Genomic DNA, 15,328 nt, shown 5'->3' with positions numbered 1-15,328 from the left:
AGAAGACATTTCAGTATAATTCCATGGCATCTACATGCTAATCTGACTTTGAAGAAGGCAGCTGTTCTTATGCAGTTCGTGACAGTTGCTTGTAATCCACTGTGAAAATACTGCCTTTTTCTATATACATATATATATATATATGTATATAAAAATACAAAGTAGTTTAAATTATTTTTCAATTGACCACATATTTCTTTTGGCAACAATCCTGATACACGAATAATTAGAACTTTATTTCTTGTCCAAACCCAAGATTTCCAGAGCAGAAATGTCAAGATGATTTCTGATACTTATCAGGGCCAGCTATGCAAATTCAGTTATGTTACCATTTTGGGAATGAAAACTGTAAATAATGGCAACCATGGAGAAGATGTTTTGTCACTGCAGAGACACTTAAAATGATGAAAGGCATAATATTGCTATGAGGAAATATCTGATCTACTGCATATAACTGTATTTTTTCCTTTTCATGAATGAACATTTTCTGTAGGAGCTAAACATTAACTGCTTAGCCTCTTGGTCAGAACGATACATATATAAATTTCTCTTAGTGTTTGTAAACTTTTGGGTAGGGGAATATAACCAAAGAAATGTGTGCTCTTTCTTTGATACCAGGGTTCAACTCCACCAATGACTGTGTTTAAAGGAAATAAAAGGCCATATCAGAAGGACTGTGTGCTTATTATCAATCATGACACTGGGGAATATGTGCTGGAAAAACTTAGTAGCAGCATTCAAGTGAAGAAAACAAGGTAAAGCTGGGGACAGGGCTGTTGATAGGATTGATTCTTGCTGAAATTTCTTCTTCAGATTGTCATTTGAACCAGAACTCAGTACTAAGCCTTATGGGCTTTACATGGCCAATTATCTTGCCTAAAAATGCAAATAGGAGTGCGAATCCAAGAGTAAAGAATTTATAAATTCTCCACTGCTGAAAGGACATAATTATAGTTTGCAGTGAAACACCTCTGATGATTTGAAGCTTTGGAAGCTGGCTGAAGGATGGGATGTGTTTCAGGAATCTCTAGTTAGCTGAAAAAGACCATGGAAATATTAGGCTGTCAAAAGGATTGTTGGACTTTCTAGGTTTGTTCCCTACAGCTTCCTGTGGGAGTCATGATTTTAATAATATACTCTTAGGGAACAAGAAACACTAATCCTTGTATTGGATCAGTGATATATCAAGTGGAACACAAGTCCAAAGCCTCCAGCTCCAGGGGGCGGAACTGTAGAAATAATGGTTATGAGGTTTTGCCTAGAATTGCTGAGGCCAGAAATCCTCTCTGACCCAGTATTCTTCACTGCACAAATGCTACAAAGTGTTGCAACGTTTTTAGTAGTCTTGCTGCTGTGCAGGTACCTAAAGTCTCTGGATCATGTTCTTTCAGCATCACTGGACCATGGGTTATTGAGATCTAAAGAGAAAGCAGTTATTCAGATGTCTCCTGAAGATTAAGCTCTTCAATAATTTTACAAGTTTTACATTCAAAAAAGAAAAATTACTTTATTGCAGTGTAGAACTTTTAGCTGCTAAAACTACTAGAAATGTGGGTTGCAGCTCATCAACAGTTGGCTGGAAGTTTGCCAAGAGCACCTTGAGTTCAAGGTAAATGGACTGTAATGCTGCTTTGAATCAGTGATGTGAAAACTCATCCATGTGGTGTTCATCTTGTCCAGTGATATGAGCACATCATAGATGAGATTTGGATTCCCAATTTAAGTTCTACTGGACTTTGTCCAAGCGAAGCTTAAGTCGGAAAGGAGCAAAGAAGTGCAGGAGGGCTTGGGTTCAGCGAGGTGTGTAGACACGCTGAGTTTTGGCTCGGATGATGTGAAAAATATTTCAACTTTTCTCAAGCAGAGGCAGGGTAGTAAAAAAATTCGGGATCCCTGTTTTGAGGAATAGTGCTTTGCAAAGTCATTCCGTTTTCTAGATCAGAAGTGTCTCTCTTTTTTTTTTTTTTTTTTTTTCCCCATGGCTACTTTGATCTTTAATGACCTGTTGACACTCTGTGAGAGCAGAGTTTTTAGAGTTAAAGTCACTCACATTCACAGGGGAGTAATTACACTTATTCTCCATAGAACCTTCTGTAGTTGCAAGAGCATAATTAATACTGGAAGCAGTCTTTTGCTTTTGCCTTTCACTTGATACAGTGAGTGTATTCCCAAATCGTCACTTCTATTGTAAATGACTGTGTAAACTGCATTAATGTGGTATCTAATAGCTGCATTTCAGTGATGAATGAAGAGGTGGTTCTGTGCTTAATTTTTTGAGGTTGCATCTACAATTCAACGAGGCACAGAGATAGCCGAGTTAGTGCGAAATGTACTAGCTCAGATACCAGAAGTGGTTTAGGTGAAGTCCCAGGAAGTCCTGCATGGACTGGTTTAACTTGTTTCTCAGTGGGATTAGCTCACAGGCACAAAATATCACACTGCTGAGATGGGACCCTCTTAAAACCGAAACTGACCTCTAATATCCACATAAGCTGCTTCTGTGCTACACTACATAAAGCCATACCCCAAAAGGCTTTGGTGTTACGCGATAAATACACCACACCTCATTATGGTGCACCATAGAGGGACCTGAGTGAGTATTTTGTTTTGGCTTTTTTTTTCTGCCAAGGGTATTGACTGTTTTACAATCTCAATCACATCATTGATTCAGTAAAAGGAAGAAATACCTGATTTGAATTGAACAGCTAGACATAGTGTGATTCTGGGGACTATTTCCGACTAAGGAAACAGCTTAAACTATTTTTAAGGGATAATAGCAAGTGAATGAAAAACAGGAATTAAATGCTTACATGCTGTATTTAGCAGTAAGAATGATTGCTGTAGTCAGGTTGACCTCTAAGAGAGTTCAGTTTGAGATGTTTTAATTGCAAGTGAGAAAATTATTTCTTTTGCTGTGATTGCTTTAAGCAGGATTTTGTTGTGAGTGGATTTGTTTTATCATGTAGTTACTTTAAATTATTATGATTGCTTATTCTTTTTTAAAAATACAAATACTAATTTCTGAATTAAAGCCTTCATTGTTCTTCAAGTAGAGAATTTGGCACCGCTCACTAAACCACATCTGGTTTTCAAAATACATTTTGTAATGGTGTTGCAGTGTAGTTGTATATGCGTATTTGTTATTGAAAGCAAGTGTTGCATACAGAAAGCTGTAACTCACTGTTTATAAGACAAAGTAGAGATCTGTACAAAAGGAAGTCACATACGATGCATTAGTACAAGGATATTGAAAAAGCTGAACATAGTTGCACAGTACCGCTGAATGTCTCTGGTTGTTTTTTTTCAGAGCAGAGGGCAGCAGTAAGATCCAAGCCCGAATAGAACAACAGTCTGCCCGAGCATCTCAGCCTCCTTCACAGTTTAGAGCCCCAACCAAGCCAGCAGTTGGACCTAAAACTTCTCCTTTGAAAGATAATCCTTCACCTGAGCCTCAGCTGGATGACATTAAGAGAGGTAAAGAAGGGTTTGTAGTTTCCTGAGTTTTGGTTGGTTTTGTCTTTCTTTATAATAAAACCTGTGACTACAATTTATAAAAATATTGGAATGTTCAGGGATTAAAAGATGGTACTTGACAGCTGGTTTGTCATCTTTATATCTCATTTTAAGGCATTTTAGTGAATTATTTATTCTCTTCTGCCAGCATAGATATTTATACTGCAGTCATCTCTGGCACAAGAGAACTTTCTGGATAATTTTCTCTCTTCCAAACTATTTCTTTGTTCTGAAAAGAAGACAAAATAAGCATGAATTCAGAAACCTGTAGCTGAGTGCTAGACAAGTTGAATGGGTGTCTTAGGCAACGACAACAACAAAAGCTAATGGTCCAAGATCTAGTTATGCAATCAAGTAACTTGGATGGAAATTATTCCTGCAGTGAGTACTGAGTAAGGTCGGAGCCGTTTGCCAGTGGGATGGAAGGGCTGGATGGCTGTGTTCCCATCACAAGACCTGGAGCTTGTGCTCTGCCAAGTAGTGCTAGTAGGGGAGGGATGAGAGTGAACAACCCTGCAGCTTCCCCTTTACCACAACCACTCCTCTGCAGCTTTGATCACATCTGCCGCGTAGTTGCTGTACTGCTGTTAAAGTACCTTGAAGGGATGACTGGCTCAACTCAGTCTCCTGCTCAAGCAACGCTTTGTTTCAGTGTTTCGCTGTGGGCAGGGCACACTTTCTTTAACCATGTCCTTCCTTTCATATGGGTGTGATATCTGGCATTGCTGTGGATAATGAGGAAGACTTTAATTTAAAATTTTTATTTCATTCTCTTGTGTTTCTTGTCTGGCACCAGATGCAATTATTTTATTTTAGATTGTCCTTTCTGTCTAATATTTTTTTCTGGGTCTCTCTTTCTTTCTTTTTTTTCCTCTCTGTCCCATATAGCTATTTTTGCCTGTAGACTTAGCCGATGTTAATTGCCCAGACTATGTTAATTACTTAGCAGGGTATTTTTTCAGTTCATGGTAATCACTAGGTGACATTTTTTTACTGCTAAGCTATCTGTGTGTTTGCATAGGTGCTGACTGGTCTCACTCTTTCACAGCAGTAGTATTTTCAATACCTGGACGCTGGTCAGCAGACAGAATCAACGTCTGAGAGTCTGTTAGCTACAGTACCCTTAGCTGCATTGCCATTTTTATTTTCTGTGTAATAGGTAAGGAGAAAGATAACAGGTGATATATCAATTTAAAAATTAAATCAGTTGTTAATTTTAAATGTCTTTTCTTGTAGTATGTAATAAGTTACTTAACCATTGGGACACTCTTTTTGTATACAAACACCAATTTGTAAAGTAAATTACGGTAAAATAATTACATTTGTCTGGTGTGACATCTATTCTACAAAGACCATTTTCTAGTGGTCTAAAATATAAGCCACATTGTTTAGAATTGTCCTAGTAATTTTTTTGACACTTGATCATCTTTTATTGGAAAGTACCTCAAATAAATTACCTGTAGAGTTTTGTTTCCAAAATCAAGCAAAAGAACACCTGGCTTGAACTAAAAATAGGACTTCAAGTTGGTGTTTTATAGGGAGGTTCACTCAAGGCCCAAAAAGGGCACTAATAGCTGGGCAGGGGGTTTTTTTATGCTTACAGTATATGCTCTTTATAACTTTTTTCCAGCATTGATTAGCTAGAGCATCAGCATTACTAAACCATTTATATCATAAGAACATACTTCAGGATAAACTAGCACCATTCTACAATGAAAATAATTAATAAAACTTAACTGTAAAAGCTGTGAGATAGTCTTCAGTCCTGTCATCTTCCCTTAATGTGTCTTTTTATGAACAAAGACTTGTAAGTTCTGAAGAGGCTGTGTTCTTTCCATTGAAGCAGTAGCTTTCCTTTAGGTGAAGTACCTCATTTGTACGGAAGAAAGATAAACATAAAGCTGAAATTCTGTTTTTTTTTTTCTTGAATGGACACAGCACAGAACTTACCCACCAGTCCCCAAAGGAGGTGGTTGAAAGGATCTCTGATGCTATGACACTCTCTTGGTCTCAGTATGCCCTACTTAAGGGTATGGTAAGACACACGGCCCTTGCGATGCTTAACAATAGTCTTAAGGTAACCTCAGTGCAGGTTTCTGCTTTCCCCTGGTACCCTCAGCTGTGTATTTCCATAGCTCCCCTTACAGATGAGCTGGGAAAAGAATTTTCAGGTAGGTCGGTTTTCTGTCCCATTACACAGCTGTCTAAACAGCAGTGCCTGAGGACAGAGTCAGAGCATGTGGGAGGTGAACCAGTCCATTCCTTCATGCAGAGAGGCCTTTGGGAGGCTGTGTCTGGGGTCCTGCACCAGAGGAATCTTTTCCCCTGTAAGCTTTTATATAGTCCTCCTGCTTGAAAGGAGCAAAAGAGAGGGTAAGAGCTTGTTCTTGTGAATACTTGGCTACATCTGATAACATTTCATTAAGCAGTGGATGTTTGCACACATATACCACAATACAACCATTTGTGTACATTAAATAATCGCTGTTTATCAGACATACTTGACCACAACAGAAATGTTTTCAATAACATTGACATAATTACAGCATGCTGTACTTGGAAAAAAAACCCACAGAAAAGTATTTCTGGTTTGGAGACTGTAAATTCAGTGCTTAAAAATCTGAGCAGATCTTGTTTACCTAAAATGCAGCTGTAGTGTATAAGGATTATGCCATAGCACCGTGTTTGTTTCTCAAGAACACCTCAGTCAAATTTTTTGCACTTCAGTGTAAAATACTGCCTCTTCTAGATTCCATCTCCGCGTGCTCAAAGTGCCAGTGTCAAGTTGATTTCTCCACCTTGTGTACCATTATTAACAGTAAGCGTTCTGTGATAGGCATGCAGCCTTATCCTCCCTAAAGCTGAATGACTTTATTTCCAAAAGCCCTTGGTATACTTGCAGCCCAAGGTTAGGGCTTTAGTTAAAAACTCTGTATAGCCCATTGAAATTGAGAGAAGAAGTAAGAACCCTCAGACATGATTATGGAAAGAAATTAGGGCATTTGATACTGAATACATACAGAAGACAGCCCGGTTGAGAAAAGCTGTTCTGTTTGTATACTGATTTCTGACCTTGATTTTTTTTTTTTTTACTCTAAAAACTGCATTGACTGTCAGTGTAAAACAGTAAGCCGTTTTGTTTTCTTGAAAGAAAGCCTACATTTGTAACATGAAATGTGCAAAAGTTAAGGCTCCCCTAGCAATGTCAGCCTTTTCAGATGATGTAGACTCAATTAAGGCAAGCATTCGAAACCGTACTGTATGGAAAGCTTTTTTTAAAAGTAACTGTTGCACATCCTAGCTCTTGTCATCTTTTAAACCTTAAAGGTGCATCAACATGAGGCATCTGATCTTATGGCACAAAAAGATCTGGGAAAGGTCTGACTCTTTCGTTGTTCAGCTTATGTACACTTGTACACACACAACTATTTTGATTGGAGGCACCGGTAGGAAATGTTTAGCCAAGGCTTCAGTACCTGTAACGGCACTAAGCATGACAAGCAAATAGGAAAATGCAAAATTGCACAATTTTAAAGCAGATGTGTTTTTCTTACAAGGCTTTGGTGTCATCATTGGCTTAGCCACCATCTTTGACAATGTGACACAAGAGGGTTTTGAACAGACTTCCTTAGTGGTCCTGCTGGAGTTCTGCCTGACAGACTTTTAGCGATGCAGCAGCCCCCATAACATGAGTGAAAACAATTACTTTTTTTCTCATCTGCACAGACAAAATGTTTAGAACTCTGGGCTCAAGGAATTAAGAGACAAGAGAGACCTGAGGGGAAGCTGACAGCCTGTGAGGCAAAAATTGACTTAGAAGATGGACTCAGACCAAATTTCCACCAGTCACTGCTGTTACTGAGAACACCCTTAGCTTCACAGTCTTTGAAGCTTGTGATATTGGCACTGTTTTGCTTTTCCTGCCTGTATTCAGCATAGTGGGCCTTACCAGTTCTTCCAAAGCATTCTCCCTTCTCCCTTTCCCTCCTCATAACCAAACCTCTTCTATGGGCTCTTAGTTTCTGCTTCCCCAGCAGAAAACACTCGCTTTTCAATCTGACGCTAATCTCTAATTCTGTTTAAAATTAGCGAGGCTAATCTTCCTCTCCCATTTGTCAGACTGCATCACTTCCTTCAGTTATCTCCTCGCCTGCTGTATCAAGTTCAAACTTTTTGTGTAGATTTTTTTTTTCCTAGTTCTCTCAAGTGCATTTATTGTTGCATCTTTTCCCTTTCATCACTAATGCCTCTTAGATTGCTTCACCTTCTTCACGCTATTTTATATGCTACTTTCTGGGCTGCTGTATTCTTCTCAGCCCTTATGTTAGCACTTTTCCATTTCAGCTATAGACTCTGTAGCTCTGTAAGCATACGTGTGTAATTCTCAGATGCTTGTCCTTTATTAGACTTGTTTATTGAATGTTTTTGCAATATGTACTGTGGTCTATGGGTGATTGTTCTTGCTACAGTCCAGAATATTCTAACTATATTATTATTATCAATATAACTTACAACTAACCACTCTAATCGTTGCTAGAGGTATGCGTAAATTTTACATCATTAAGCTAGGGGGACAAAAAATTAAGTCTGGGCATTTTAAAGACAGAGAACCCTTATTTCTGTTGATCTTTCCTTTAGCTTTCCCCTATGAATTTCTTAGTCTGGAATACTGAGAATAGTTACCGTTTGAAATCCTCAGTATGGGTGGGCTGAGAATAGTGACTTACAAGTGCTCATTTGTCTGTATATCAGACTTCAGGCATGAAATGGATTTTTAATACCTGCAAGACCTGCAAGGGAGAAAGACAATACAGTACAAAGTAATATCTTCTGTTGGCCTAATCATATATTATTCCTCCCTCTTCCAGTGGTCTCTTATGCTATGTCTTCAAGATGAAAGAGTAAGTTTTACCTGGCATACAAATAAGGTACAGAGAACACAGGTGATCTAGTCAGGGATGTAGATTTAGCAAGTAAGTTGGAGGAACAACCCCACTATCCTTAAATACCCAGCTGGAGTTAGTCATCTGGTTATTCCCTTTCAATAAACCTTCCTTGGCTCTGATTCAATATAACTATAGCATTTGAAATTGAGCTCTGAACTTTGAAATTGAAAAATAGCAGTTTTAAAACTGGTAAAAGAAAACTTAATGTCTAAAACCAAAACATGCTGAGCTAGAGAAACTCTCTAACATGGAGGCCGAAAACTTAGCTGTTACTCTATAATGTTAAGCAGCCCAAGGAAAATGGGTCTTATTAAAAAAGGGAAGAGTTCCAGTTGCTCAGACTTAATCCTGCAGGGGCTAAACATAAAAAGCATTAAAATTGTGCCATTTTTACATAAATGAAAGGCTCATTTTACATGATCTGGCTATACCATACACAAGAAGGATGTCCCCAGCTGAGGAACTGGGGTTCGTCTCACTGACACACATCTGACCTGAGGTGAATTACTCCTGGCATCAGTTCTCCATTTGTCAGGTAGAGATGATAATACCTCACCTCTTCCTTCTTTCATTCTTGTCCCTTTATCCTGTAACTTCTCCAGGACAAGCAAGGAGTTCTAACCCTGTGGGTATAGAACTGCTAGCACAACAAAAGTCTGAATTTTGAGGGTTTCACATCCTATGCTTAACGTATGTGTGAATATTGTTCTCTGATGGAAACCGGCCTAGGTGAACTGAGTCATTAAATCCTCAACTTTGTGAGTGGATACAAAAGAATTGTCCTCTAATAGTGTTTAGGCCACTTGTAATTATGACAAATTTAACAGTAGGGTATGATTTGGGGTGTCTTACCTTAATAGCTGTTTAGTAACCAATCATTCAGCCAACACCAGCGGCTGCTGATACAGCAGTTCTGGTGCTGTCATGGTATTCCAGTGTTTCTTTGCACTGGAAACCCTGAAGTGGGGTGTGTCTGACTTGAATAACTTCCCAGTTTCGGAGTAGACTCTGTATTTTCCTGGCTACTTGTAAGCTTTATGGCAGGTTAAGGTATTATAACCACTCCCCAGCCTGTGAGTATTCTCATGTGCCCTGCTGCAGAGTTATCGGATGTCATCCATCTGCTTCTGAAGTTTGTTCAAAATCAGGTGTGTGACTTTACGCTGGACCAGTTTCATACATTATCTGAAGTCAAGGCAGTTTCTGTTGTGATCATGTGCCCTCCTCCCCTTTTTATGTTTTCCAGAAGCCTAAATGTCACTGACATCTAACAGTTTAGATTCCTCCACTTTAAGATGCTTTTAAAAAATGGGCTGACTGCTGGCCCATAAAACTCAATCAGGAAATGTACTTACTTTATATGTAGAGCATATAACCTGTTGGAAATAATGAAGCAGGAAGTGCTTTTAGGAGTGTAATGTATATAAATAATAATAGTGAAAGTGAAGGTTTTATGATAATAACCTACGCTGTTGCTTTTTTAAATTTAGCTACAACTAAGTAAAAAAGCCCCCAGAATTTTTTTTGTTTTCCTTCCTGTCTCTCTCTTTCATGTGAGATATTTTGATGTGATAAATTATACTTGACAAAACTATTGCATTTTCACATTCTTTTCCAAAATTCCATGGGTCCCTGTTTATGGTTTCAACCAGATGAATGTCCCTTTATTTCAGAGCTGAGAGCAGAGGTTGAAATTATCGAGCAGATGAGCAGCAGCAGTGGAAGCAGCTCATCGGATTCAGAAAGCTCATCTGGGAGTGAAGATGAAAGCTCCAGCAGCGAGGGGGAAGAGCCAGCACATGTTTCCCCTTCCCAGCCACCGCACCAGCAGTATAACAACAGGAATGCTGTTGCTAATGGCACGAGCAGGCCACAAGGAAGCAATCATCTCATGAACACGCTCCGTAAGTAAAGGCTTGTGTCTTATCGCTGTGGAAAGCTGCTTGAGACCATTCCTTTTCTTAGCATGTTAGGCTAACTCCATGAAGTGCAGTTTGCCAAATAGTAATCCCAGGGAGTTGCGTTGGCTGAAATACTTGGGCAGGTTTTTTGAACAGGGGGATGAGACCTGTCTGAAAGTGTGGAGATTGCTTCAGTTTGGTCTAGAGCCTGTGGGCATCAGTGCAGTGGTTGCGCTGAGCCTTGATTCAGGCCTCCAAGTGGAATGAGTGGGTAGAAAAGCATCAGTGTGGGAGGATCTGGTGCAGCGGAGGATGGGAATTATTCTAATGTGAAAACACAGATTAGATAAATAGTTGTGTTGTCAGCTATGTTGGTTAAAGGTCAGTAAAGAATTATGAATGGCACAAGGCTGTCCTGTGGTCATAAATGCAGTCTCTGTGGTCTTCATTATTATCTCTATTGCTTTATATTTTCTCTATACTGTGTTTTCTCTATGCTGTGTTTTCACAAATACCACATTTTCAAGGGAAATTTAAAGTGCCATGTATTTGGTTAAGATATTACAGCTATGGCATTTGCAAACATTGGATCGGTACAAACTCACTCCACCCTTTAAAAAGTGTAAAAAATGTTTTTAAAGCATACGTTTGTCCCATGAGACTCTCTCTGGGGAGATGATATACATCTGTGTTGCTCTTATGCTAGATCAATATATTCTAACTCAGTGGATTTAAAATACTGCATTTACAAGAAACTAGAACTCAGTTATCATAAATTGTTCTTAATTCTTCCTGAGGCATGTTTGCATACATCGCTTGGCACCCACACATAGGGAACTGATGGAGTTTAAATGCAGATAAATGTAGGGTTTCCAGCTTCAAGAAGATGAGTATATTATACAGACAATACTGAAGAGGCCTGCTGGAAAACTGTCAGTCTTCCTGTCAGTAACGAAAGTCTAAGTGAAATCCGGAGTTCAACAAAGTCAGTAGGACTCTTTCCATTTCTCTGTTTTTGGTTGTGAGCTGCCTCTTCCCTGCTTCTCCTGGACAAATACAATAATACAATGTCAAGAATCCTCTGACTCCAGGAAAATTTGGGAACTGATAGGGTAGCTCCTTTCTTCAGGCAATGATTTTTTGCATTTGGATTTAAAATCCTTTTGCCAAGGATTAATCTGTCCCTGAGCATTCAAGTCACTAAGTCACTGGTGACCATCTACATGGGGAGAATCGCGTTCTTGTATCGTGAAAGGGAAGAGGAGATGAAAAAATTCCAGGGTATAGCTGTTGCATAGCTGCTCTGCATCTGTTTGGGGCAGGACCATGGGAGAATGCTGGAAGAGCTGGGTTCAATTACAAGAACACAAGCATGATTCTTGCCCCCTTTCATCCCCTTCACCTCACCAAATCACAAGTGTTCTGCAAAACAGGGTCTGAGACTGTAGTTTTGATCCGTATCCTGGCCATCTTTTGTTTAATCTCTCTTTGCACTTTGGAGGGGGATTTTCACTGTCACAGCATGTCTCAGCTAAGTTCAGCCGATAGCCTTGAGTTATGAAGGCTTTAACATTCCTTTTGGTTTATTGACATGTGAAGGCCTTGCCTTGGCTACGTAAATGGCCTTAACACAAAAAAAAATCTATCTTAAAAGGGCCGAGAAAGCCAGGGAATTCCCCAATGCCCTGTCCCCGAGCCATATCCGGGAACTTGGGTGCGTGAAGGCTGTGGAATGCCTTCCACAGCTGCTAGTGTGGGGAGTGCTGTTCTCCCACCAGGAGCAGCTTTGGTGGTTGTGGAGGACACTTGGTTTGGCCTGGATTCGACTGTGTATTAGCCCCATGCAGCTCTTAATTTCTTGGGCATCGGGAGCAGTTCCCTTAAATGACAGATGATGTTTGCGTTCATTTCTTGTGTTATTCTTATTTAAGTCTTCCGGTGTAAATGTGACTTTTCTTTGATTTGATTGCCATGAAATGTGAATTAATGCCTACCCACTTGTGTTTTGTTGTTTTTTGTTTTCCATAGGAAACGACTTGCAGTTGAGTGAGTCTGGGAGCGACAGTGATGACTAGAGGCTGAGCTTTTGTTGTTTCTGTTACATACACATGAAGAACTAATTTACCTTGAAGTGATCCTGTTGCTTACGAAGAGGAGCTGGCACGGAGATAGTTCCAAGTGTGGAGTTTTAATAGAAGAAACGCATAGCCCTACAAAATAGGAGATATTGAGGGCTGTTTTACTTTGTGAATTAAGTGTATATTTTGTGTATATTCTTATTCTTTTAAGGCTTTAAATAGATATGTGCAGTGGGTAAGCCAATGTATGTTCCTGTCTATCATCTGTAAGTTTAATGTGTAATTTTATGATGTTGTCTAAAAATTTCTTGTTTGTAGAAGATATTCAGCCCATCATAACTTTGCAGGGAGGACTTTTGTATATAGGGTGAGCATGAGCCAACGACGAGTTTAAAAAAAACATATAGGAGTTAGTTTGTGCACTGAAGTGGGACTGTTGTAAATTAGTTTCAATACTAAGTTGATTTCGTTGGTTTTGGGACTTTTCTAATGTCTTTTTATTGCTATTTATGGTTGATTTAATGGATTTCTGAACAGTTGGAAAAGAGAAATCATAAAACCATGTTCGTCACAAACCTTGCTGCACCAGTGCCTTATAAGCAGGTTTTTTAAATGGAGCTTCAGTTTGTGCCACCGTTCCTGTGGGGATCAATACTGAAACCCCCTCAGATTGCATTTGCAAACAAGAGCTGTATCTCACATACAGCCAGCTGTACTCTGAGGGTGGTTACTCTGGCAAGATAAAGGATATAATACATCAGTTACCTGAAGACAGCCAAATAAGAACCAGATCGGCATTTTTTTTGTGCAACTGAAGTGTCTCATTTAACTCAGACATTCAGACATAGTCTTTGGAAATATTTAGGAACCCGATTACTAGTGAAATTGCAACGTCACAAATACAAGATACTGGACTTACTGAAATTGTAAGACCAGAGCCCTCTTTACTCCTAAAGAATGCAGAAAGAAGAGATGACTAAACAATTAACTGTGAAACAGCAGAAGTCTCTCCCACCACAGTTGTCCAGGTAGACTTTAATCCATATTGTTTGTTTGACGGGATCTCTGTGCTTGGCAGTACAGGAGTACACAGAACATGAAATATTTGCCTAGGGTGAAATTCACCCCTGTTTAAGGGGGGTTTAAAGGGTGCTTAGTTGGATTATCATTAACTTTTTTTGCTCGCATAGGAAATGAGTGCCACAGGCAGCCGCCTTATAGCTTGAACAGCAGGCTGAATTTTCAGAAACAATATTCAACTGGCATAGGACAAGTGGTGCTGTAGTTGTGATTTAATCCAGGGGAATAGGAAGCTGAATTGGATGCCTCTCCATTCTTGAGTGTCTGCTTTGCACTGCTTTTGTCTGTCAGTTAGTTTGTATTTTAACTCTTGTCTGTTTACTGAGCTCTTTCCTTTTTTTTATTTTTTTAAGGTGTTGAAGAGCAAGGGGACATTTGAAGGGAGATTTTATTAAATGGTTTATTTTGTTTTGCATTGGATACATATTTAGGCATATTTTTGCATTATTGTACATACATTTAAAAATACTTGTTTTTTTAAAAGTGTTTTATGATGTGGGTACATATTTTAACAGAAAATTATGAAATATACTTGACGTAAAGCCACAAATGCGCTCTCTTTTTTTTTTTTTTCCTTTTTTTGTTTCCCCTGCCCCCGTTCTTCCTCTGACAGTAAAAGTGCTCTGTTCTAACAAGCTGGTACCAATTTGGGATTTTACACCGTGGCGCGGGAGATCTGCAGGGTGGTTGGCAGTCTAATTAATGCTAATACTGCTCCTGATTTTTCTCCAGCTTAAGATTTGAATAAGCAGGGAGACATTTCTCTGATGCCATTTCCTCATTACTGGAGCTTATTCCTGAGTTCTGTTGACATTATTTGTGCTTTAATGGAAAAGCAGCGGTGCCGCATTTTCATTGCTTATCATTCACTGGCTGCACGTGCGCTCTAAAATCCAGGACATGTTGTAGGAAGTTTACTAGTTACGTGTAAATAAAATACATGAAACTTAAGAGGGTAAGACAATACCAGGCTACACTGATTTGAATCGCCAATTTCATTATGGTTTAGATCAGCAAGTGGGAAAGCTTCATTCAGATAATCAGTTTCTGCCTTGTTTTGTATTTGTACACTAGGTCACCTTTCCCTGCTCTTCCCTCCCTAAAAGATTTTGTCCCTTCTCTGTTGGTAATGAAATCAACGTTTTTTCACAGTTACATACAGCTTTTAAACTACATTTGGCCATCCTTCATACCTCCCGGAGGTGCGTCCTATCAAGGGTGGCCAATCTGTTGTTCGTGAGCTGTTCAGCTGCCCATCCCACACCCAGACTACAGCATCTGGCTGTCCACGGTGCCAGTGAGTACCATGGTGGCCCGCAGCCCGCTCATGGGCGTAAGCAGGACAGTCCCTACACGTGTGTGACCAGCCCGTCCCCTCCCTGCCACTGTGCCCCGAGCAGCTCCCAGCGTCTCCTGCCAGAGAAGCTCTCTGGGATCTCCACCTTTCCCACAGCTCTCACAGGTACGTGGCACGTGTTTCGTGAAGGTGAACCGTGTGGAGACTTCAGTAGGCAACTCATAAGATCAAAAAGTGTGGCTGACGCTTTTTTTCCTTTTTCTAAATTCACTTGAGTGTGTTTTAAAGCCATTGCCAGCCTGACGTTTTGATTGGGGCTCTTAAAATTTTATTTTTCGTATATTAAGAAATAGTAAAAGTTGTCTATATGTTTCTATTAGATGGTTGTTCATTTATTCATGATTTGGGGTGAGTTTTATTCAGATGGAAATTGTAATTCAAATTACTTGCAGAAAAACAGTTATTTAGAATTAGTTGGCAAGATCTTTACCATGCTGGAGAAATAAGTCGGCT

At 39.5% G+C, this 15,328-nt stretch overlaps 1 protein-coding gene across 1 annotated transcript in view; it reads left to right on the top strand.

Annotated features, from left to right (window-relative positions):
- The window catches only part of EAF1 (ELL associated factor 1), a 21,798-nt gene extending 6,470 nt beyond the window's left edge, over window positions 1-15,328 (top strand). The window contains exons 3-6 of the mRNA XM_063325285.1: window positions 619-755; window positions 3,308-3,474; window positions 10,133-10,363; window positions 12,389-15,328. Of these exons, the coding sequence (XP_063181355.1) occupies window positions 619-755; window positions 3,308-3,474; window positions 10,133-10,363; window positions 12,389-12,435 (582 nt within the window). The 3' untranslated portion in view covers window positions 12,436-15,328. The remainder of the gene's footprint in view (window positions 1-618; window positions 756-3,307; window positions 3,475-10,132; window positions 10,364-12,388) is intronic.

Source organism: Chroicocephalus ridibundus, chromosome 2 (genome assembly GCF_963924245.1).
Source record: "Chroicocephalus ridibundus chromosome 2, bChrRid1.1, whole genome shotgun sequence".
In the NCBI taxonomy this organism is placed as follows: Eukaryota; Metazoa; Chordata; class Aves; order Charadriiformes; family Laridae; genus Chroicocephalus; species Chroicocephalus ridibundus.
This window is presented reverse-complemented; position numbering and strand designations above follow the sequence as displayed.